Source organism: Amborella trichopoda, chromosome 4, assembly GCF_054954075.1.
Source record: "Amborella trichopoda isolate Santa Cruz 75 chromosome 4, AtrichopodaSantaCruz75HAP2 v2.0, whole genome shotgun sequence".
NCBI classification, from domain to species: Eukaryota; Viridiplantae; Streptophyta; class Magnoliopsida; order Amborellales; family Amborellaceae; genus Amborella; species Amborella trichopoda.
Window position 1 is genome coordinate 50,210,077 of NC_142339.1, and position 26,087 is coordinate 50,236,163.

Consider the following 26,087-nt stretch of genomic DNA (forward strand, 5'->3'; position numbering starts at 1 on the left):
ACTTAAAAATGTTTAAATCAATCAGTTTTTCATGAATGACAAATCTGCATTAGCGTGAAAATCCTCATGATAGACATTTATTATGAGAAGCATATTCACGAAAGTGTGCGAAAAACATCATGACCAGATATTGTTTTAAAGGTCATATTCAAAAGTGAGAGTGTGTCTGTGAATTATTATTGTGCTTGACCATTATGGCCAAGTAGAAAATGTTGACACGTGTGGCCATAAGGTCTCACATGGCCTTGCTTACAATTGTGGGCTTCACTACTTTTATTGAAGGAAGACCATGTTTCATTATATTTATCCATTCATAAAAGTAATATGTAAATATTTATTTATTTATAAAAGCTATTTTCCAACGTTCATATGAATGAGTTGAATGAGTATCTCTGAGATCAGGGGAGACTTTTTCTCAAAGACTCGCTGAAGAAAGATGAACATTGGCCCATCTTCTCGCTATAAATATGGGAGATCAGGGAAGACTTTTTTTCAGAGACCTACTGAAGAAAGAAGAACGTTGGCCCATCTTCTCGTTATAAATATGGGAAGCCAGAGAGAATGAGACACAAAAAAAACATGGCAAATTACAGAGCCTCTAGAAAGTGACCATTCTCTCTATTGGATAGTTCTTAATTAAAATTTGAGCTCTGCGATCACCAGCTTCATGACACCCCCTTCTCTAATCGGGTTTCGGTCTCATCCGTGCTTCAACAGTTTTATTAACACATTCTTTGGAAGCCATGAGAGAAGAGAGAAAAACATCTCCCTTGTTCTTGGATGAGAGAAAACAAAAGGAAAATGGATTTTAGTGGTGGGGATTTTCGGTTTTTCAAAAATTGAATTGAGATAATTTTTGGCTTTTGAAAAATCAAAATTTTCAAATATTTTGGTGTTTGAAAAGTCGAAAAGAGACCGTTCATCTTTTTTAAAAATATTACGAAGTTCAAAAAATGGATATATCTATAATAATGAAAACTACAAGGTATTTTCATAATAACAATGAATTTAATTAATATATATATAGTTTATTATTATTATTATTTTGACTTGTTAACCGTGAGAATAGTGGAAATGGAGGGTGGGATGCCGACATCCAGTGTATTGTTTAAGAAATATAGATAAATTTAAGTCGAGGACAGTACGTAGTGGGCACGGAATGCCCGATAGTGGGGTCGTGGATTGTCCTTGTTTTTATTGGGGAAGTAGTAGTGGAGGGGAATTTAGAATAGCTGACGACCATATCCGCTTTTCTTTTTCTTCTCACTGCCCTCAATTTTCTCTCAATCGAGAGACATGTCATCCAACAAGCTACCAAATGGACAACCAACATTTTAATACCACAAATTATATTTATTACCTTCCTACGATCGAGATAGGATGATGAAACCACCCCTACAAATGCGACCACATTTCATATATATATATATATATATATAAAAGGCGGATGGCGAGATTCCTGGCCATGGTGGCGATGGACCCGGACATGACCCAAAACCCAATGGGTAGACTCAACCCAGGTATGGGTATGGGTCCAAAAATTGGATCCGGTCGGTCGGGTTTTGGTCCAAATTTTAGACTCGAATGCTATTCAAGTTGGGGACTGGGTTTGGGTCAGGGTTCAGGTCCGGTAATAATTTTTGTGTCCCAATATATGAAATATATTTAAATATAATTAAATACATACATATTTTAATTTTTTAGTTGGGCCTTCCGGGTCCCACACTATATTTTTAAGTCCGGATCCGGATCTGGATCCCATATCATTTTTCAGGTCCGAGTTTGACAAGACCCCATCCATTGCCACCCCTATTCTTGGCCCTAAGGAAACTATATACAACCCAATTAAACTCTATTTATTTACCTTAGTTAAGATGGCCTAATATCATTAGTCAATATGGAGGAAAAAGTAAAACAAATGATAGACGAACCACCTTTTGCCTATGGGATGAGAGTGTTTTGAACTTTTGGAGAGTGAGAGATGGAATGGGCATGGGTGGGTGTATTTGCAGGGTTCCTTTGCATCATGGTGGGGCACCTGATAAAGTCTCTTTGGTTGGAGCCAAAGAGAAAAACAGAGTATTTTAGGGCTCAAGGTTTCGAAGGTCCACCTTACAAGATTCTGGGCATGGGCAATGGCGTAGAGATCGCAAGGCTCATGACTGAGTCACGATCCATGGCGTTGCCTCTAGACAACAACATCATGCCTGTTGCTCTTCCTTTCTATCATCTCTGGTCAAAACTATATGGTAACCTCTCTCTATCTCTCTCTGGTTGTTCAACGTTAGCAATCAAAATACTACTAAATCTCAGTTATTAACCACTCATGCTTAGGCCGGATTCGTCTCTCTGTCTCTCATATTCTGGCATGCACATGTGCATCTCCTTATACATACACAACAACAAATAAGCTTTTGCTGGTATAGGACTTGTGATTTGAAGAGAGAGAGAGAGAGAGAAAAGGAAGATTGGGAATTTGGGACTACCTTTGGTAAAGAATTTAATAAACTGGATTATGGTGGAGAGGAGAGGAAGATGTCCAATTTCCTAATAATTTTTTTAAAAAATATTTAATAAATTGGGAACGAGGGAGGGGGATGCCTTGGCTTTAGAAAATAATCTAAATTTTCATCTAGTAAATAAGAAATATTCAGCAAAATTTCGTAGCAAAACATCCTCCTAATTATGTAAATTCTGCGGAGCAATCAATCTATATGCACCCAAGCGCCCTTTATGAGAGAGAGAGAGAGAAGAGAGAGATGTTTTAGTATTTTAATGGAGGCAGTGTACATTATGGTCCTCACCACATTGGAAACTCCAGTCATGAGAGAGAGGCATTGCCGACCATGACTTCAATGAGGCCTCAGTCTTTCTCCCTCTTATTTCCACCATTAAGACACTCGTAACTATGAGTTCTTCCTAGTGACTTAGGCTATAGCTATGGGTGACGGCCTGCCCAGCCCTAGCCATGGCCCAGATCTAGTCCTTATGAGGCCGGCCCAGGCAACCAGGCTTTAAACAAATGAGGAAATAACATAATAATAAATAAATAAATAAAGAGGGCCGCGCTGCATTGTCCCTAGCCTGATAACTTGTAAGCCCCGGCCAAAACTTTTTAGGACAGGGTCGGGCCGGGCGGGCCTGCCCATTACCAATCCTAGCTGTAGTATAATTTCCCTTCTGAATTAAGAAAAGGAAATAGTGCACATTGGATTTGAGTGAGAGAGAGATTTTGAGCAAACTTTATGAACTGTAAATTTTGGTGGTGTATATAGGGAGTAGATTTCTATGCTGGTTTGGGAGCAAACCGGCGTTGTGCACGGATGATCCAATAGTGGTGAAGGAGCTTTTGATGAACAACAATGGTGTGCTACAGACCATGATTTTCAACCCTTCGATTAAGGAGGCGTTAGGAAGAGGAATCTTGGTGTTGAATGGCTCTGATTGGGAGCGACATAGAAGAATAGTTATTCCTGCATTTGGAATCGACAATCTCAAGGTATGTATTTTACCTCTAAGCGATAGGTTTGCTAAAAGTAGGTGGGTTCCTCCAGGACCACATGATTTGGATTCAGGTAAAACTTTGTCTACGAGCATCGAGGGTCCAAATTTCACACGTAACCTCCTCATCTTGGCCCCCCTTTCCCCACCCCAAAATAAAATAAAAATCAAAATGAAAAAAAAAAAAGACTTTAATTTTTTTGAGTAATTTATCATTGCACTCAACAATTTTGAAGTAATTTATCATTGTATTCTATATGTGGGTTATGTTGAGGTTATGTTAGTAAGGACATAGAGCATTTTTTTAGGAAGAGTATTTTTGGTCATTTGGAGGGGTCTAACATCATCCACATGTCATGACACACTAGTGACATTTAATGTTCCATGTAGGTGATGTCATATCCTATATGGATGATGTAACACCCCTCCAAATAACCAAAAATACTTTTACGAAAAAAATTCTCTATGTACAAAATAAAGGTAGTATTATATATATATATATATATATATATGGAAAATACTATGCAACGCCTATAAGTGAAAATGAACAGTGATTTTGCCTATCCCCATCACCGTTCAAAGTTCATTGTGCGGTCACGATTGTCTGGTAGTGTTTTATTTTTTATTTTATTTTTTACAAATCGGAATGACCTGAAATTTGGAAAGTGTATTCATCAAAAGTAAAGGAATCTTCGAAAAATATAAAAAAAAATATTTTACGTGAAAACAATTGACCAAAATACCCTCAAAACTTTTCGAGGGTTTTTTAGTCAATTTTATTTTCACGGATAATTTTTTTTTATATTTTTATTAGATGAACCTTAGTAAGATATATATACCCTCCAAATTTCAGGTTATTCTGATTTATAAATAAAAAATAAAAAATAAAATACTACCGGACAATCATGACCGCGCGATGAAACTTAAATAGTGATGAGGGTAGGCAAAAGCACTATTCGTTTTCGCCTATAGGCGTTAGGAAGATTTTTCCTATATATATAGGAAAAAATTTATATAAGGATGCAACCTTATAATGTAGAACAACGAATGCACCTCAAAAATCCATTGGAAAAGTTAGTTTTAATGTTGTTTGATTGATCATCGCAACATTGAGATGTATGACCATGAAAAATAAAAAGATTTTAAGTTTCAGAAATAGTGCATTTTATAACATTTTATCGATACCGTCCATTTTCAAGATTTTCATATATGTATAGATCTACTTGATTTTAAACAGTTTTTAAATTTAAAACTTTATAATTAGATATAAAAATAGATTTTGAGATAATCCTAAGAATATTTTACATCAAAATTATTTACCACGATAAAATTTGAAGGTGTACCTTACCTATGCAGCTACGGATGCATCTGTATGCCAACTGCACACACACACACATACATATAGGAAAATTCTTCCCAACGCCTATAGGCAAAAATGAATAGTGATTTCGCTTACCCTCATCACCGTCCAAAGTTCATTGTACGATCACGATTGTCCGGTAGTGTTTCATTTTTTATTTTTTTCTACAAATCGAAATAATCTGAAATTTGGAGTGTGTGTACATCTTAGTAAGCTGCACCTAATAAAAATATAAAAAATAATAATTCGTGAAAACAAAATTGATCAAAATACCCTTGAAATGTTTCGAGGGTATTTCAAAATACCCTGGTAGTGTTTCATTTTTCATTTTTTTCTTTTACAAATCAGAATAATCTAAAATTTGGAGCGTGTATACATCTTAGTGAGACACATCTAATAAAACTATAAAATAAAATAATTAGTGAAAAAAAATTTGACCAAAATACCCCCGAAACTTTTCGAGGGTATTGTGGTCAATTTTTTCATGTAAAGTACTTTTTTGATAGTTTTTTTGTATATTTGACTATTTTTTATGAATACACACTCTAATTTCAGGTCATTTCGATTTGTAGAAAAATAAAACACTACCAGACAATCGTGACCGTGAGATGAACTTTGGACTGTGATGATTGTAGGCGAAATCACTATTCATTTTCACCTATAGACGTTTTGTAGTATATATATATGGGAAAAGTTGAGGTCAGCCCACTAGTTAACGCTACATTATTAGCCCAACTTCAATCTGGGCTGATCCAATGGTCCTGATTGTATTTCTTATTTGAATTTTAAATTTTTTTTTTACAAATCCAAGTCACATGAAATTTTGAATGTTTGTTCTTTACAAATAAAGGAATCTAATAAAAATATCTAAAAATAATTCGTAAGAATTAAATTGACCAAAATACCTCTGATAGTTACAACCATCCGATATGAAATTTGATAGCTTAGATGTGTCACAAAGTTCGATAAAATTTCTTTTGAAGTTTAAACTTGGGCAATGAAATAATTGCAATTACCCAATTACACATCCAATGATCAAAATTAATGTGATCACCTTGTACCAAAGATAAATGGTCTTATTCTACACTTTACCCTATATATCTACTCATTTGGTGTCTCTAAAGTAGATTTTATATTGGATGAGGTTTGTACAATATAAAGTGCACCTCAAAATCTCATTATGAGAAAGTAAATGTATTTTTTTTTAACCCGAGAAAGTAAATGTATATTTTGATATAGAAGGAATCCTTCTAATAGGTCTTTTACCTCCCATGGTAGCATAATTTACAATTTTCCAATGAATTCTTGGCTCTGAAAGTAGTCTTGCTCTTCATTTCCCATATTTTAAAGTTTCTTTTTAACATCCAAGCAAGGTTTTGTAAAGTGTGTGGGAAGGGATGCCACTAAAAGAACACTTATGTGCTAGCCAGTTTAGACCTCGAAGTTTGGAACCAGAGATAAATTTCTTTTTAAAGTTTAGAATTTCAAGTTCCGAACTGTTTTGTTCATGAAAAACTACGTATTAACTCTCCAAAAGGATCTAAAAGAATGAGCCCGGTTCAAAACATAAAATTTCAAAACGTAGGTTATTTTGGAAAAATAAAAAATCTTGAAAAAAAAGATATAAGCTCAAAATATAAAATATAGTAGATTCAAAATTTCAAGGGTGCGATTTCTATAAGGTTGCAACCTTAAACCATCCAATTAAGACAAGCTTCCAAATTTTATTGTAATTTTGTTGTAAAAAATTCTTAGGATTATCTTAAAATCTATTTTCATATCTAATTAGAAGATTTTAAACTCCAAAAATTGTTAAAATCAAGGAAATCTATAAACATACGAAAATCTTGAAAATGGATGGCCTAGATAATGTATTGCAAGATGCACTATTTATGAAACTTAAAAACTTTTTTCTTTTTAATATTCATACATATCGATGTCGAGATGATCAAATAGAGTAGTTTTCAACATTAAAACAACCTTTCCGATACATTTTTGAGATGCATATGTAATTCTACATTTTAAGGTTGCAACCTTATATAAACTTTTCCCAAATTTCTATCAGTGGTGAAGTAGAAATTCTATAAGTTAAAACGTTTTGAAAAATGATATAATCCACATAGGATATCCTATTACCCGCATGCAGTATTAGCTACTTATAAGTTCTAACAACCAATAAAATGTCATTTACTTTCCTAGAAATGTCTTACTAATGAGAAAAAGCCGTCTTTGCTTAAGAAGTGTTTGTATTGTTAAAAGACAGGCGGAGCAAAATTCAAATTACACTTTGTAGGTGCCTGAAAAACGTGAGTCCCAAATTTTAAAAAAGTACATATTGTAACAAATTATCTTAGACTTTTTATTTTCAAGATTTTCAAGTCGTTATTGATATGCTCGATTTATATTATTTTTAAAATTTAAAATTTTACAACTAGAGATAAAAATAGGTTTTCAAATATCATATCTCGAGACAAAATTTAGAGGTGTGTCTTCTATACTTTTATAAAGAGGGTGCTTTATACAAACCTCATCCATAAATAAATATTGAGCAGGTGACATGAATAACACGATAAAAAGGACATGCCTAACAGCTCGTCTCGGAGTTTTGACGAGAAACGCAAGAAGGTTTGTGTAAAAACTAAGGAAAAGAGCCTGGGCTTAATTGGTTAGCGCTTGAAGATTGCAACGCTACATGTTAGGCTCAATTCCTATCAAGGATAGAGGCCCTCTCCCCCAATGACTCACACAATGTTTTGAATGAAAACATACATAAAGATGTATAACGACCATTGTACTCAAACCGTACAAAGATAATCATATGTGAAGTCCTGGGCTCTTACCCACTTATGTGCTTTTGTCTTTATTAATGGAACTTCATTTCGTTAATTATAGACGACTTAATTACACACCTATAAGATAGGGTACCGAGGTGCATATTGTTCACAGATGATACCGTTTTGATGGATGAAACCTGAAATGGAAACACAAAGTTAGAACTTTGAACGGATGCTCTAGAATGTAAATGTTTTTAAATTAGCCAAACTAAGCCAAAATATATAGAATGGAAGTTTAATAATAATGGGATTAGAGATAAGGAAATAGTTACGATTGATGACCAGGAAATACCAAAAAGAATGCACTTTCAATATATTGGATTGATAATCTAGAAAAATTGAGAGATTAGTAAAGATGTTGCAACTGAGTAGGCGAAGTGGAGATGTGCAACTCGAATTTTATAAGATCGTTGAAAGATGGATAACGTGTTCTAGCACAGTGCATATAGTTTTAATTTATTTTTCTCACCGACTAGAACACTTACAAAGTTCCAAATACAATGAAACTCACTTCAAATGATCAAATAAATAATCAAAAGTAGTTATTACTTGCTATCACTAATTACAATTTATTTTATTTAATCAATAAAACCAATACAATGCTTATGGGAACAAGAAAGTATAAGAAATTACATACTGCAAACTACAAAACAAGTTGCCAGAAGATTACCTCAATCGGACTTAGTACGCTCCATACCGGGTCTCTTCCTTCAATGGCGCACGAGATCAATAGTCTATCTTAGATCTATGAATTATGGAAAAGCCTTGGCTACTACCTTTCATGAACATGAGAGCAAGAGCAAAGCTTAGACGACAATGTCTAGTAATAGTGGGGTGTACCCTCTCTTGCACCTTGCTTGTGGCGTGCCCCTATTTTGATCTCTAAACTAATCTAAGGGAGAGAGATGAGAACTTAGAGAGAGAGAGAGAGAGCCTAGGGGGTGGCATGCCACCCTAGGTGAGAGAGAGAGTAGAGAGAGATGAGAGGTGTAGAGAATTATAGGAGAGAGGGCTCCTATTTATCAAGTTTACATGGGTTAGGGTTTCCTTAAGGTTAACTATCTTTAATGAGATTAAATCCAGACTATTGATCACATGAGACTTATGAGGTAAGAGATCTGAGTCATCTAATATTTAGATATGCTATCACGATTTAAAGGAAAGTGTGAAAACTTTATCCTTCAGCTTCTTAAACCTAATCCAATCAAATAATGAAATCTAGAAAATATTATCAATCTTACTTTAATTTTTCATAATCTTCTTACATTTTTTTTTTTTATTGAAATCAAATCTCTTTAATTTCAAAAATTTTCATTCTTATTTCAATCAAAATCTCTGTAAAAACATTTTTCATAAATTTTCAACTTGATTGAATGCCTTGATGCACAAGGCTAGAAAATAAGAAAGTACCCCCACTAGGTGGGGTGTGCCACCCAAAAGGCCCTATGTGGCCTCCACACATATCACAATGATGGGCTTGGTAAGTCCCATGGGCCTTCTTAAATATATATAAATTATTAAATTATTAAAATAATTTTTAGAATATTGCTAATAAGGAACTTTTCTCTTTGAATATTTATATATTGAAAATTGAATATCTCTTAATTTATAAATCTATTTTTCAAAAATAAAATATCCAGATACTCAAAAAAATTTAAATAATCAATATAAATATCATTTAACATCAAAATGATTAATACCATATAATTTTGATGAGAATCGAATCTGACTTGATGTAGAAATTATAATATTGTTGAAGCACTACATCTTCTACTGTTGACTATATTCTACACTTGCTTTCTCAAACTGCCCCAACAGTTCTCATGACCCACAAACCATTACAGGGGTTCACGATTGTGCTACCAAAGTCAGCCAATAGATTGAGCTACCTGTAATCTATTCTATGGATTATAGGTTCTCCCCTAGAGACAAGTCAAAGGTCACACGGATATGCTGCATCCACAATTCTATGGTGCATAAGAGTAATCTCTCGCACATGTACACACTTCATTATCAATGGTGATTCGCTTTCTTGAGACAATTATCATATGTACATGTCGTGTAATTGATCAATGATGAGGCTTTAGCCCTCATTTGTAGAGGCCAACCATTAAACACATGGGACACAGTCCTTTGTCTACAACATCTAAGAAATTTCGATCTCATCAAGGGATGACCCATAAAACCCTCATCGGTTTTATTTCATGCTTAAGCAATAAGGGTTTTCCAGCTCAACTGGTCTAGCTCATCAAGCCAAGTCAAAGTATTAGCAAATAGCATTTTCCTAATCTCGATCTAGCAGGACTATACTCCTACTGAGTTTATGTTCCACTATATCATATTAGTCACATGCTTTCACCATATAAACCCAACAATCGCCACATACCAATGAAGCTATAGGACAATTGTAAGACTAGTTTTGCTCTATGGGGCAGAATGTTAGGCAATAAAAAAAAAAAAAAAACCATCGAATGAATGTAGCGGAGATGAGGATGTGAAATGAATGTGACAAGACAATAAAGGATAGAATTTAAAATGAATACATTCGAGATAATTTAGGTATGGCACCAATAGGCGATAAGATGAGAGAGAGAAAACTTAGGTGGACTAACCATGTGTGATGCAGACCCAGTACAACACTGGTTAGGAGGTGCGAGTTAGTTCAAATGGAAGGCTAAAAAAGGCAAGGGATGGGCCCAAAAGGATAGAGTTAGAAGTAGTGAGAAAAAATATGGGGACTTATGACCTCATGGAGGATATGGACATTAATAAAACAAAAATAGCAGACCAAAATTCGTGTAGCCAACCTCAATTAGTTAGGAAAAAGCTTTGACGATGATGAAGAAGTGTTTAATTAATAAAAAAATTATATAAGGTTAACAAATTGTAATGGAGAAATAAGATGCACCCTAAAAATCCACTAAGAAAGATTGTTTTGATGTCAAAAAATTCTACAATTAACTATATTGACCTCGAGATGTATGAATATAAAAGAAGAAAAGAATTTCAAGTCTTAAAATAGTACATTTGGTAACACATTATCTAAACCGCCAATTTTCAAAAATTTGAAGTGTTTCTAGATTTGCTCGATCTATACCATTTTTGGAGCTTTAAAACTCATGATTAGCGGTGCATATAGAATTTTAGGCCGTTATAAGGGCTTTTGACACCAGAACTACATCTTTTAGCAAGATTCAAAGGTGCGCCTTATTTTGATTGTTTGAGGTTGACACCTTATACAAACCCAACCGCACTTAATATAAAAAAATATAGCGATTATACAAGGCTTTAATATTAAATAATCAAAGTAAGGTGCACCTTTAAACTATATTTGATGATGCAGTTTTTTTGTCGAAAATCTTTGTGATGGTCTTAAAATCTATTTTCACCCTTAATTATGAAATTTAAAGCTAAAAAATATATGCAGGTCAGGCAGATCTGCAAACACTAGAAACTCTTGAAAATGGATTGTCCAACTCCAAACAATGAGTTTTTAAATGCACTATTTCTAAAACTTCAAAAAAAAAATTTGTTCTTATACATATATCTCAAGGTCGAGATAATCAAACTTGTAGTTAACCACCGTTAAAGTAAACTTTTGTAATGGACACCTTACTTGAATAATATAAAGTTTGTAAACCTTTTCCCTTAGAATAGTCCCATCATACAAACCCAACCATCAAATTTGAAAAAGCACGGCTGGTGCCAGGGTCCTCCACTCAAAAAATGCCAAACCTTTTTTAAAGATTTGGAGTAGATTATATATAATTTCTCTCTCTCTTTTTTTTCTTTTTTCTTTTTGAATTTTAAAAGTCCCACTTTTAATAAATTGTTGTCTTCATTTGAAAAGTTACCAATCAGTCTTTTTTTTTTGGTTGCAGGAGATGGTTTCACGTATCAATGAGAGTGCCAAGAACGTCATCCAATGCTGGACACAAAAGGCAAGAAGTTGTGATGAGTTTGAGTTGGATGTATTTAAGGAATTTAAGATTTTTACTGCTAATGTAATCGGCACCACATCATTCGGTAGCGAACCCGGACAGGCGAAGCGAATCATTGAACTTCTCGATGAACAAATTGCCTTAGCCATCGCCAATTATTCTTTTGTCCCTGGTTACAGGTAATTTTACTTACAATTAAGCCTTGTTTATTCTTTTAATTCCAGTTTATTTTTTTTATTTTTTGTAATATATTTCCTATAACTTATTCATCATTTCTTAAAATCTTAATTAAGAGAAAATATTGCATTAATATAAAGTTTTGTTACATACATATCCATAATTTTGTAGTAAAGAGAAAATCTGTCAATAATATCCATTCAAGTAAAATACACATGCATAATTACGTATCGATTCCAACAGCTAAACTACTTGAGCTTTAGCTACCGGTCTATGTTTCCATTCCCATTAATGCATTCGAAAGCCACTAACTATTTCTAAAACAGGTAAGGGCCGATATTCCCCACTGATTTATTAAAAAAATATGAAGATTCCAAATGCTGAACTACTTAAAAAAGGATATTACTGATGAAATATTTGGCTACATCCTAGTTTGACATCAATAATATGTACGGTACGTTACCAAGTACTAGAGTTATTTTTCCATGGAGCAATGTGTACATAAACAAATATAAGAATGCTTTAGGCAACTTTTGATTTCAAAGGTGGTTGTCGTTTTAAAATTTTAAAAAATTTAAGTGACCAAATGACAGTTGGATCAATTTCTTTTTAACTGCACAAGAGCAATTGTTTGTTTTTATTTGAATTGCAATTTGTTGTAGTGAGATGTAGTAATTGGGGCACCGGTAGTGGTGACAGTGTGATGGTAGTGGTAGCAGTCGTCCGATTGTGGAGGAGAGGTTGGGCTTGGTATTGCTAGCGGTGGGGGAATAATTTCCCCTCGTAATGGTAGTGGTAGTGGTGCTATAGAGCTGGTTGTGGCGGGTCCAGACTCAAGAGTGGTGGCATTCTAGTGAGGAAGTGAGTGTTGATGATGGAGACAATGAGGTACGTGTAGTTGTGATCGTGGACTGGTGGCGAAATGGGAGAGGCTGGACAGTGGCGTTGGTGTGGCAGTGGCGGTGGTTGTTATGTTGGAGCTGTTGATTGAGCAGCAGAGACTAGGTGGTGGCGGTGGAGGTGGCAGTGGCACTGGTAATGGTCGGGGTTTGGGGAGATTGGGATTTAGAAAAAACAGTCGAAGTAGTTTTCACAAAAAATAAAATGCATTTGAGGGCCAATTGTAATTGGAAATCAATTCAAATTAAAAAATCTAACACCCATTTGGCCAAATCGCACTGAGTGAATTAGCAATTTAATCCAAATTGCTATTCAATTTGGAAATCAAGTTGTACCCCTATGTTACACTGTTAGTGAATGTGACTATTAACTCCTGATTTCAGACATGAGAGTTAAACATAGTATTTATCAGAGAACTCAGTACATAAATGAGAAGTCATCATCCCTGATGGCTTAACACTAATTGTGCCCAACCTTACATGTTAGTATCTCATGAAATTCATGCAGGATATTCATGTAACAGGAATTAATTTAATAGCTAAGTCATAATTTGGTTGTTTAATGAGTTTTGGAGATGATATAATAAATATTCATGGAAGTTAAGCATGAAATATTTGTTGGTAATTGTTCCTCTGAAAAATTGATATCTTTTGTGCTGAAGTTTCTGACATGATGCAGGTATTTATTTGTGAAGAGGAGGTGGCGCAACATGAAGCTGAGGAGAGAGATCAGGAAATGCTTTACAGAGTTGGTGGAAGGGCGCAAGAAAATGGGGAAGAGAGATAGGGATCTTTTGGGGTCTATGCTGGAGGCCAACCAAAAAGAAGCTGTCAATGGTGGCCTCTCCACTGAGGAGATTATTGATGAATGTAAGACCTTCTTTTTTGCTGGCCATGAAACTTCAGCAGCGCTATTAGCATGGACCTGCATGCTCTTGGGAATTCACCAAGAGTGGCAAGACAGTGCTCGAGCCGAGGTGTTTGAGGTTTTAGGGACCGAGAGGGTCCCTACATGGTCCGACGTCAACAAGCTCAAAACTGTAAGTGGATTCAGATGTTTTATTGTCCTTCTTTCTTCTTTTTTTTTTTTTCCCATAGATTTACCTTGGGAATGCTACCATTACCCCCAAATCTCTCATTCTTAATTTTGTTCTGGCTTTTCAATTTTATGCACCAGTAACTTAAGCCAAGTCTTAGATTCCCTTTGTTTGATTTTGCTCTGGAAATTTCTCCAGGACCCTTTCTCATTTAATATTTATAACTCTCAAAGGTTTTCTTCCCTGTTCGATGCAACTTTTATTTCATGTTGTTGTATCTTACTCATACCTTTCTTTAAAACACCTGGAATGGAGTAAATTGCAAAACATTGTTGGAACTGCTGTCGATTAATGTTATGTGACTTCCTTTTAGAATTTGAAGTGTCAAAGTTCAAAACAAAAACTAGAAAAAATGAGAGCACACGAGAGAGATTCCTGAAATACTTAAAGGGTGTGGTGTGGTTTGTATATAGCTGAGGCTCTAAACAATTAAGTAGAGTGCACCTTCAAATAGTGTCGAGGAATGTCGTTTCAATACCAAAAATCTTTGCGATAGCCTTAAAATATATGCTATTTCTAATTATAAAATTTAAAGCTTAAAAAATAGTTTAGATAGAGCAGATCTATAAAAACTTAAAAATCTTGAAAATTGACGGTCCAAAAATGCATTACAAGCTGCACTATTTTCGAAACTTGAAATCTATTTTTTTCTCATGTCCATGCATCTTGGTGTCAAGATGATCAATTTGAGGATATTTGAGCATCAAAACAACCTCTTCTAGTGAAATTTTTGAGGTGGGCTTTAATTTGATTGTTTAGAGCCTCGGCTCCATATAAACTTTTTCCATACTCAAATTACTACAATTGTACTTCATAAGAAGATCATAGTGATGAAAGATGGCATGTTTTGCAGTCTCTCCTTTGATAACATTGCGTTATTTCTGAGAGACACATGAATTTAGCTAGGCCATGTCATAAACAAAGATGGGAATACTTTACTTTTCAAGATTAACAAGTGCATCATATTTATTCTATAGTTTATTCTTCAGGCTACAAAGTTATCTTTGTATTCATCCTTTTGTAGGTTGGCATGATTTTGAATGAGTCATTGAGACTGTATCCTCCTGGGGTGGCCATTGCTAGGAAAGCTGTCAAGGACTGCAAAATAGGAAGCATTTGCCTTCCGAAAGACACTCAATTCTTAGTCCCTATACTCCCAATGAATTACAGTGAAACTATATGGGGTGATGATGCTGAGAAGTTTAATCCATATAGATTTTCAGAGGGTTCTGAGAAGGCCATGGGATCTTTCTTTCCATTTGGGAAGGGACCTAGAGCTTGTGTGGGCCAAAAGCTTGCTTTGCTTGAATCAAAGATTTTAGTAGCCATGATCTTACAAAATTTCTCCTTCCACATGTCTAAAAATTACATCCACTCACCTGTTGTGTTCGTTACGTTGTATCCCCAACATGGTATTCCCATCATTCTCCATGCACTTAAAAGGTAGTGTTCTTGCTGGAAACTCATATGAATTGGTTAAATGTATTACCTGATAATTTTGTCTTTTCTCATTTCGAATGCTGTCATATTAATCTTGTTTTGTTTATGTATTTAGACTTTTGGGTGTTTATCATGTTAAGCAAGAAGCTAATGCACTTCAGGCAAAAGAGTGTTCAGAAAGAGAGATAAATTACTGATAAAAGACTTCATATAACATTAAAAATGAAATTCTAATGAGTGAGACACACCCGAGGGAATGAGAGTATGATACCTCTCAACTTCCACCTCTAACCTACTCACAACACCTCTTCAGCCATTATTTGGGGCCCAATCGGGCCGAACTTGTCATGAAAATACTCAAGAATTGCTATAAAACTTCCAAGTTACGATCAGTGTTATTGCGACATTAGCTTATCTTGTTGTTCTGCTCTTTTTACAAGATATCTTATCCAAATTCACTTGACAAGGTCCCATCGAAAGGCTCCTAAAGCTCCATGTCTGGTGGCTTAATTTTTTTTTCTTTTTTCTAGTGAAAAGTTCTTGCAAGAAAGTTGGGGTTTTGACCATAGTTGCCCGGAGCACCCAACTAGGGTGCCGCTCCCACTCCGGAACCTACCTCTGGCGCTCCGTGGCTGGGATCTCATCCAAAACCTGTTCCCAACTTTTTGGGAGCTAACTCCTAGGATTCTCTATCCCATTCACAACGGAGCTTGCTCTCGCTACCCCACATATCTCGTTCCCACTGTTCCACGAAACGCGTTACCGAGCAAGTTAGATTCCAGCTCCCAAAATTTTAGGATCGCTATCCTTACGTTCCCAGAACTCCATCCTTAGGGAGGATCCCACCAATGAACAAAAACAGAGCCACGCACCATTAAAACAGTAGAGTTATCAGCTAAAAAATACCTAGAAACTGGGCCTCTAGGAGTCAAAGTAGCTATTCTAACCCTAATTCTAGATAGGTAATTTTTGGGTACTCTATTCAAAATGTGAATTTGTTTTTCCAATCCTTTACAAAAGTTTTTATTTGAATTCCTATAGGAAACCAGTCACTCCAATTCTTGAATTCGTCAATGCCAGCTTTTATAACATACCTAAAATCCCCTTGTATATTTAGGCTTTCATGGTTTCTCTGTAAAATTAACATCTTCCCATTTGATTTCTCTACGTCTTGTTTGAGTTTTTCTAAAAAATAAAAGTGCTTGAACTCTTCTCCTCCTCAATCAAGGATAACACCAAGCTTCACAACCACGAAGTTGTCTGCATTCTAGTAAATAGTTTTTTTATCAAAGATTTTAGCTATTTTCAGAGCTTGTTTGGCCATTTGGAAATCACCATGAATGTCCCTAACTGCTAACAAGCGAGGTTGAGATGGGTATGTGGATTTTTATTGTTGTTATGCTTTTTGAGGAGAGAGAAAGAATCCATTAACTGTGAAGTCAGATGAATGCGTTCATGAAGTTCGAAGGGAGAGGGGCACATCTTAGCAGATGGGTCTATTGGATCAGAGGTGCGGAGGTTGAAGAAGTGGTGAGTGTCTGGTCGAGAAAGAAAGAGAGGGAGAAAGAAGGGACACGTGGAGATTGACTCTAAATTAAACAAAACGTGATCCAACATTGAATGGAGCTCGATCCATTCCAAATAGGAACGTATTTTTTTTTTTGATGGGGGCACAACTAAACTTTAAATGAAATCCCGTTCCTGTTGTCTATGGGAACACGATCCTAATGAATATAAGAACACGATCCCATTTTACATAGAACACATTCCTGTTAAATACGGTTCTCGATCCAATATATCGGAAACACACTCCTTGTTCATACGGTATTTCGACCCGCAACTTTTTGTAATGCATAGATAAGCTCAACTAATATACAAATTTTGGATCCATCGAATCTCGACTTTAAAAAGAAAAAGAAAAAGAAAAAAAACATAGATTTCTAAAGTGCAACGCTCCATTTTGACACGTTTCCTTCGATGAGGTTCGTCATCTCCGTATAGGATCACCTAGGAGCCAATTCCTTAGTTAAGATTAGCTCAAGTGTTGAAGCGGGCACACAAGATCCTTCATTTGCAACAGTTTAGGCATTGAGGTTAGAAGCTAGATCTGATACAATTTGGTGTATTCCTACAAGACCACTAATACAAGCGTATGAGACAGGTTTTAATTGACTTACTTGATAGAGTGTTTTTTTGTGTGAAGAGTGTAAGGTTTCTCTGATTGATAGAGTGCTTGTTTTGAAGAGTCTCACGATTCTCCAATAGAAAGGTATCAACGAGGTTTTAATTCACTTGCTTGGGGGAGTGTTTTTTTGTGAAGAGTCTCAAGTTTTACTGAAGAGACTTAGTGTTCATTAATCATATGAATGTATAGATTTGTTTTTTATAAACAAATTACATAATATAAAAATAGAAATAGATGACAGACACCTAAACTATACCCAATTACTATAAATACACAATATTGTACCCATCATATATATATATATATATATATATATATATATATATATATATATATATATATATATATATATATATATATATATATATATATATATATTGATTACAATATATACCTTTCATATTTGCCTAGTAGACACTATATATTTTCTTTCACATTTCTAAGGTTTTTTAACGTTCGGAAAATGCCAGTACCTTATGAGGTACAACTCTTTGTTTGAGAAATAAAGTACTTGTTCTAAGAAATATTTGCTTGATGTGTATGTCTAACTCTCTATGATAGGATGGGAGTCAGGATGTGAATGTGAATATTTGGAAGTTTCACGCCCCCAAATCTATATGGATACTACGCAATGGGTCACCCTTTGGTAGTTGGATATTGTGATATTGTGACTATTTTGATTACTTAAGATGTGAGATTGACTTGAGATATATGATTACTTGAGTTATGTGACTAATCTGAGATAAGTGTTTGGCCTGATGAATAGGGCTAGAGAGTGGGTTGTGTCTGTTGATTTGATTATGCTCTCTTGTTTGTGTGGATCTATTGAAATCTGATAGATTGCTTGTGTATATGATATCATATATCTTATATTGTGCCTGCTCTTCCATGAAAAGCATCATCCTATAATTGTGATGCATGACTCATGTTTTATGAGCATGGCTTAAAACCTTGACTTATGATGTGTGATAATATTCATAGGGACGGAAGCATGATATTGTGATCTACTTACTGGGCTTTTTATCTCATTCCTTTGCTTCCACTCTTGTAGATTAGTGGCTATCAATCGAAGATAGGAGGGCGTGATCATGTTTGGTGGACTGGAGTCCAGCGTTAGACTAGAAGATCTCCTTGTTTTTGTAGTTGTCAGTTGGCCATTGGCTGTTCTGTGTTGTTTATGAAGCATTGGATATTTGTTAATAGGCTTTGGTGCCTTGGATGAATTGTAATATTATGGATACTATAGTTATGACTTTTGGAGAATGCATATGGATATGAATGGTTTTAATTTATCAAGCTTTTATTGTTGTTTCTTGGAGGAGTTTGTGCTTTTTCTCATGGTTTGCTTTGATTCCGCATTTATAACATGTGTTGATGCCACTGTCACCTAAGTGGCGAAATGTGACCTCCAGTCGTGACTATTGTGATCACTTGTTTCTTGAATACCCTTTTGCACTAGATATTCGCATACCATGGGTCATGCTTATTTTTTCAAGAATGGTTCGGTCTATTGTTAGAAAAATCGACCATTCTAACTAGTAACTGTCTAGTTAGATTAGAACTGGCCGGTTCCGATTTCGGTCATTTAAAAAAAATTAAAAATTTATACAAAATTTCAAAAAATAAGGAATTTTGTTTGTAATGTATTTTTTTAATGGTTTTCATCATTATGGAAAAACTTGGAAATTGTTTTTGCCATTAATATTTATTTTTATTTTTTTCCATCTTTTTTGAAAAATTTCAAAAATACTCATAGGTAACATCGATTCTTTAAATTTCATTTTTTTTTCAAAATTCATTTTTTTTCATGAACTTTCAACTTCATTTGTTTAATCTTTTTTAAAATATACTTTTTATATTTTATTAGATTTATCAAAGAGGTAATGTTTACTCTATCTTTGTACAAATCGATTCTATTTCTCCGAACCCAATGGTGAGGTTACGGCAAATGAAGCTGAAATTAAAGCTCTTCAAGAAAGTTTTACTGTTGACCTCCCTTTTAGTAATGAATAAAATGATAAAGAGTGAAATTCGGCTGACACGATTACCTGGTGCAAAGGTAAGTCTATTGCCCATGGAGATTTTCTTCTATATTTTATGAAATAATATATTTTTTATCCAGAATTATGATTTAAAAAATTCTGCGTCGGCACGGAATCATCCAGTTCGATTTGGAAATCAGTCACCCCGTACCGATTCTATCAATATGTAGGAAATCGTCCAAGTCTAGAAAAAAAACCAGCAATTTGTATTTTGCTACAAATAAAAATAGTGTTTCGCTACAGTAAAATGCCAATTCATCGATCCAAATCGGTTCTTGGCAGGTACATTATTTTTTCACGTGTTTTTCATTGGTTCACTATTTTTTTTACACAGTAAAACAGCCACCTGGACTATCGATTCATGGACTCATAGCTATTTTTGTGATGCCCAATCCTAGTTACCGATTTGTCTTTTAAATTTATAATCCATACACAATATTTGCTTAAATCATTGCTTTAGGGAGGCTAATTATTTTGGCTAAAGGTGGTTTTCATCAACTATCCTTGGTGATCGCGAATTTCGCTTGGCTGCGCTTTATCTATTTTTAATGAAAAAAAAGTCATTATTCAAAAAAAAAGAAAAAAAAAAAAACAAAGGGTTCACCGATTCCTTTTTCCAAGATCAAGATACATATTTCTCACTTCATTAGGGAAAATTCAAAGCGTACAACAGTTACAACGTTATGTATACGTAGGGGCATCGCCATTCATTCGAGACAATGGACGGTGTACATTACCCTTGCCCACTCAAATGTTTGTCTTGAGAAACTACTGTTGGTCCTCCTCTTCCATCCCTATGAAGGACGGTAGATGCCCCTCTGGTGTGCCATACCCTACACCACTTGCGCATTATTGTATACCATCTGGCCATATACCATACAAGAGTTGTGCATACTGAATAACATTTGGGCATGGTCTTAATTGCCGCTTAATCGAACGGTTCTCCTCAAATCATGCAACGTGCAGGACCCGATCAAGACCGTCTAATGTTTGTCTTGAGAAGCTACATAATGGTCCTCCTCTTCCATCCTTATAAAAGACGGTAGATGCCCCTCTGGTGTGCCATACCCTACACCACTTGCGTATACCATCTGGCCACATACCATACACCAGTTGTGCATTACTGAATACCATTTTCGCTTAATTGCTCCCTGATCGAACGGTTTTCCTCAAATCACTCAACGTGGAGGACCCGATCGAGACCGTCCACCCCTGTGCTATGACGTCGATGCTCTCGAACCTCTAGACGTCTTACGACGGTAACGCACTTGTAAACACCCAATGATGACGTGGCGAAATATAATTGGCTACGCTGCATCGACACGCAGCTTTTCGCTTTCTATTGGCCGAAACCCTCAAATTAAAACACGTGTCTGAATTCAATTGGTTTGAACACTTGGCGCCATGCCCTTTTCAAAACACCTTTCTCTCTCTCTCTAAACGCAGGTATATATAAACGGCTTTAAATTTGACCCCCCCTCACTTGTGGATCTCCGCAATAACGGAACAAAAGCAAAGCAAATCTAGGGAGTGAAAGAAGCTAATATCAGCCCACAAAAAAAAAGAGGAGAGAGAGGAAAAGAGGAGAGAGAGTGCAGGAGATCGCAGAAATGGCGATTCTGAAAGGAAATACGATCCAAATGATGAAAAGCAGCATCTTAATTCTTTCTGTCATTTTTCTCTCAGGTATGTGATCCGTAGGTTTCCTGTTTTTTTACCAGGATCTGGAGCCAAAACGGTGGCTTAAGCTTGAGCTTTAATGGTGGATTTGTCTTTTTTTTGCTGGATCTAGGTTTTGTTTTTGAATCATTCGTGAAAGCTGAGGAAGCACCGAAGCTTGGAACGGTGATAGGAATTGATCTTGGAACAACGTATTCATGTGTCGGAGTTTACAAGAATGGACATGTGGAGATTATAGCGAATGATCAGGGTAATAGGATCACTCCATCATGGGTGGCTTTTACCGATACAGAGAGATTGGTGGGAGAGGCAGCTAAGAATCAGGCTGCTCTCAATCCTGAGAGGACGATCTTTGATGTTAAGCGTTTGATCGGACGACGGTAAGTGCTTTTCTTCATTGCTATGATGAGTGATTTGTGTTTCGTGCGATGGATTTAAATTTTGTGAGGTTTGGGGGAGTAGCTATGGGAGATTTAGTCTATCGGAAGAGATATAGGGTTTTATTCATTAAAAGTAGTAGTGTTTTTTCTTGAAATGTTGGAAATACTTATGGAAATGGACTGAATCCTGTAACTTTCCATGAGGTTCCCTCAAATATGGCTTTTTATTTTGGGAATAGAATATATTTGTGGATCAGGCTTTTAGTTTTTGGAATTGATGGTAGTATTACTCCATTCAGTGAAACATTTTTCATATATATGGAAAATTTGCACTCCAATTCACTTTTGTTTAGTTGGTGTCGCATTAAGTGTTGATTGGAAGTGATTATCATACTTGAAAGGTTGGCATTTGGGCGTTTCAGGCATTAATATAAGATATAACTTTAATTTTTTGGTATTTTCCTAAAGTGATTTATTATTTCTTTTTCCTAAAGTGATTTATTATTTCTCTTACCATCACGTGATTAACAAATGATCCTTGCTTTCTGGGAGAATTGGGCTTTTGACTTCCGCTATATCATTGTTTCCTTGAATCTGGTTAACAGTCACCATGTAATTGCGGGAACGTATTAATAAATGCTGTGTCCTTTTGTATGACTATAGATCCAAGCAAACCTCAATGAACTCCTCCAACGATGATATTCATGAAACATCAAATTTAGTAGTTGTAGATCTCGTTTTCAATATAGTTTATATGTGTTGGATGACTTGGACCTAGATAGATCACTGGATTTTTGTGTCAATATATCTTTTCTCTGATGAGCTTTTGCTGCCACTGGATTCAGATTTTCTGACAAGGAGGTTCAGAGAGATATGAAGTTTTTACCTTATAAAGTGGTAAATAAGGATGGGAAACCATACATTGAGGTGAAGATCAGGGAAAACGAAGTTAAGGTCTTCAGCCCAGAGGAGATAAGCGCGATGATTTTGGGAAAAATGAAGGAGACAGCTGAGTCATACCTTGGCAAGACGATCAAGGATGCGGTGGTCACTGTTCCAGGTCAGACCTGTTCCCCTATTTGCATTCTTTGGCTATCTTAATTCCTTTTGGATTTTTAGCATTCTTATTAGTTTGTTTTTTTCTTCCTCGTATGTGCTTTCTATGAAATGCTCTTTCTATTAAAAAGCTTGTCCTTAATGGCTACATAAAAGTTTCCCTTTGAACAGTGGCTTCTATAATTCATATCTGTATGACATTTGAAAGGTTTATTCTGCTTCTCGTGAACTGTTAACTCTAGTTACAGCATTGTTTTTTCTTCTCTATTGAATAGGTAGTGAACTATTGATATATCACTAAGTGTTGTTTCTAAGTCTTGAGAATTTTTGTCACTGAAATGGGTTATTCTTTGTGCAGCTTACTTCAATGATGCTCAGAGGCAGGCCACGAAAGATGCTGGTGTCATTGCAGGGCTAAATGTTGCTCGTATCATTAATGAGCCAACTGCTGCTGCCATTGCTTATGGTTTGGACAAGAAGGGAGGGGAGAAAAACATCTTGGTCTATGATCTTGGTGGTGGTACTTTTGATGTCAGCATCTTGACCATTGACAATGGAGTCTTTGAGGTCTTGGCTACCAGTGGTGACACCCATCTTGGAGGTTAGTGTCTTGGTTCCACCCCCTTCTCTCTTTCACATGCACACTACTCTCTTTCTCTGAAATGAAGTGTGTGGCCTGCTATACAAGTGAGTTAATACATCAATGATCTATTGGTAGATTGAATTATTGATGGGGTGGTCGTTTCAGTTATTTGGAGTCATTGTTCTGGTTTTTATCATTAATACACCAACTATCTATTGGGTGATAGAATTATTGATGGGGTGTGGTTGTTTTAGTTATTGAGTCATTGTTCTGGTTTTTATCGTATTCATTTTCCCTTGATTTCCCTTGATGGCTAACCACTCTCTATGGTTTTGTGTAGGTGAGGACTTTGACCAAAGGGTCATGGACTACTTCATCAAGTTGATTAAGAAGAAGTACAACAAGGACATAAGCAAGGATAACAAAGCTATTGGCAAGCTTAGAAGGGAGGCAGAAAGGGCAAAGAGAGCCCTTAGTAGCCAGCACCAAGTTCGTGTGGAAATTGAGTCCCTCTTTGATGGAATTGACTTCTCTGAACCCCTAACGAGGGCCAGGTTTGAGGAATTGAACATGGATCTCTTCAAGAAAACCATGGGACCAGTGAAGAAAGCTCTTGAGGATGCCAGTTTGCAAAAGACTGATATACAGGAGATTGTTTTGGTCGGAGGAAGCACTCGTATCCCAAAGGTGCAGCAACTTTTGAAGGACATCTTTGATGGTAAAGAACCCAACAAGGGAGTGAACCCTGATGAAGCTGTTGCTTATGGTGCGGCTGTTCAGGGTGGAATCCTCAGTGGTGAAGGAGGTGAAGAAACCAAAGGTGAGAGAAAATTTATGCACCATTAAGATAGGGTGAGGGGAAGCCTATAGGAAGCACAATAGACTTTAGAAGGCCATAGCTCGTATGGATCATCACCATCAAATAGAGTAATCACTGTCTGTTGAAGTGATGGAAGGTGGTTATTTTGAGTTGGATGGTGATGGGGAAGAGTGGTTGCTTCCATTTGATGCTGATGACTCCAATATGGCTGGTGCTTTTTGGGGTGCATTGAATTGTAGATTATATTAATGATTGTATTATATCTTACTACCTTAATGATTTGCACAAGATGTTTTTGTGACTTATGGTACAATATCGGGTTTTTACAGATATCCTTCTCCTTGATGTGGCTCCATTGAGTTTGGGTATTGAGACAGTTGGTGGTGTCATGACAAAATTGATCCCAAGGAACACAGTGATCCCAACCAAAAAGTCTCAGGTTTTCACAACCTACCAAGACCAGCAAACAACAGTCTCTATCAAGGTAAAACACTATTTTCCTATCATTTTGGTGTCTTTATTGCAAACTTTTAGTGGTCTACAAGCAGAAACTTATTCCATATTTGATGAATCAATCTGCAGGTCTATGAAGGTGAGAGGAGCTTGACAAAGGACTGTCGTGAGCTTGGGAAATTTGACCTCTCCGGAATTCCACCTGCTCCAAGGTGGGTATCCCTGATTTCTTTAATTTCTATTAATTGGTAACACATTATTTTGTGCAAACCACGTCAAATTATTATTTTTTGTCATATTAATTGCTACCATGACATCGTTTTGTGTAAGCTGTCTCCAATTGATTCTAGGTAAGACCACCTGGTTTGTAGACCTAATGGTGGATGTCTACAATTGCTATATCAACTGTTTGTGTTTGGTGAATTGAACTGGATCATTAAACAATATATAGACCTAATGTTTTGTAAAATCCAATTTGAGTAATTATCAGATGAACCAAATGCCTTATTTGAAAAGGCACTCAAGATATTGCTAGGCCAATCATTAATATTCTTTTTTGTTGTGAACAGAGGAGTACCTCAAATTGAAGTCACCTTCGAGGTTGATGCCAATGGTATCTTGAATGTTAGAGCAGAAGACAAAGGTACGAAGAAGGCTGAGAAGATCACCATCACCAACGACAAGGGAAGGCTCAGTCAAGAGGAGATTGAGAGAATGGTTAGGGAAGCAGAGGAATTTGCAGAAGAGGATAAGAAAGTGAAAGAGAGGATTGACGCTCGAAACAGTTTGGAGACCTATGTTTACTCTATGAAGAGCACCATCAATGACAAGGACAAGCTCGCTGATAAAATTGAATCGGACGACAAAGAAAAGGTTGAAACCGCATTGAAGGAGGCCTTGGAATGGTTGGATGATAACCAGACAGCTGAGAAGGAAGACTTCGAGGAGAAGTTGAAGGAGGTTGAGGCGGTGTGCAACCCTATCATAAAGCAAGTTTATGAGAAGTCTGGTGGCCCTGGTTCTTCAGGGTCAGAGGATGAGGAGGATACCAATGATGAGTTGTAGGTTGGGAAAGAGGCCCAAGAGAAGATGAGGAGCTTCTTTCTTTTTTGCCTGTGGATTTTATAACTCGTTTGATAGATAACTCTACTCCCTTGTGTGGGAGCATGAGAGACATTATAACATGACCTTGGAGAATGTTTCTTTTGTCTGAGGCAATTATCATGTAAAAGAGGAACTGTAGCTTTTCGCCAATTCATTGAAAAGATGAACTATTCAGTTCTCTTTTCTCTGTTCATTTGATCTTCTGATTTTCTAGGTTTGTATAAAATGGTTTGAATCTTGTTCAAGTAAATTAGTGTTTTTGCCTAATAATTCGCAGTCACTTGGTTTTGTTTATTCTTGCAAGGAAATCCCCTATCTTTGTTCTCCCATTTGTCATTCATACCTTAGGTCCCCTGATGCTTCCACATTGCTGCATTATGAAGAATCGAAGATTCCGAATGCGGTAATGGACTTAAATCCCTGAATTTTACAGCCTACGTGTTGATGGTTTATGGAAGTCTGAGGTGCCCCTCTCTTCTATGTAAGACGATTTAGCAGTAATCTCTGCAATTTGGATTCTGGTAGAAATTGACTT

The 26,087-nt window shown here is 36.0% G+C and overlaps 2 protein-coding genes across 3 annotated transcripts; both read left to right on the top strand.

Moving 5' to 3' along the window:
- The first annotated feature begins 1,905 nt into the window (after nucleotides 1-1,905).
- On the top strand, nucleotides 1,906-18,746 carry LOC18429051 (cytochrome P450 734A1). 2 transcript variants are annotated; one of them, XM_020664473.2, is made up of 6 exons: nucleotides 1,906-2,249; nucleotides 3,276-3,499; nucleotides 11,577-11,815; nucleotides 13,392-13,752; nucleotides 14,834-15,252; nucleotides 18,486-18,746. In XM_020664473.2, exons 1-6 carry the CDS (start codon nucleotides 1,982-1,984, stop codon nucleotides 18,508-18,510), a joined length of 1,536 nt encoding a protein of 511 aa, XP_020520132.1. In that variant the 5' UTR covers nucleotides 1,906-1,981; the 3' UTR covers nucleotides 18,511-18,746. The 2 variants fall into 2 exon arrangements, with proteins under 2 accessions (XP_020520132.1, XP_020520133.1); XM_020664474.2 differs by lacking the exon at nucleotides 14,834-15,252.
- A 2,215-nt stretch (nucleotides 18,747-20,961) lies between these two features.
- Nucleotides 20,962-25,819, top strand: LOC18429053 (luminal-binding protein 4). The gene is made up of 8 exons (XM_006838346.3): nucleotides 20,962-21,162; nucleotides 21,269-21,536; nucleotides 22,382-22,596; nucleotides 22,951-23,193; nucleotides 23,516-23,995; nucleotides 24,325-24,479; nucleotides 24,578-24,660; nucleotides 25,018-25,819. Exons 1-8 carry the CDS (start codon nucleotides 21,087-21,089, stop codon nucleotides 25,511-25,513), a joined length of 2,016 nt encoding a protein of 671 aa, XP_006838409.1. The 5' UTR covers nucleotides 20,962-21,086; the 3' UTR covers nucleotides 25,514-25,819.
- Nucleotides 25,820-26,087: the final 268 nt, after the last annotated feature.

Coding starts and splice junctions, on each gene's coding strand:
- LOC18429051 (XM_020664473.2), top strand. CDS start 1,982: ATGGAATGGGCATGGGTGGGTGTATTTGCAGGGTTCCTTTGCATCATG. Junction 3,500..11,576: donor TTGGAATCGACAATCTCAAG/GTATGTATTTTA, acceptor TTTTGGTTGCAG/GAGATGGTTTCACGTATCAA. Junction 13,753..14,833: donor ACGTCAACAAGCTCAAAACT/GTAAGTGGATTC, acceptor ATCCTTTTGTAG/GTTGGCATGATTTTGAATGA.
- LOC18429053 (XM_006838346.3), top strand. CDS start 21,087: ATGGCGATTCTGAAAGGAAATACGATCCAAATGATGAAAAGCAGCATC. Junction 21,163..21,268: donor TTCTGTCATTTTTCTCTCAG/GTATGTGATCCG, acceptor TGCTGGATCTAG/GTTTTGTTTTTGAATCATTC. Junction 22,597..22,950: donor TGCGGTGGTCACTGTTCCAG/GTCAGACCTGTT, acceptor TTCTTTGTGCAG/CTTACTTCAATGATGCTCAG.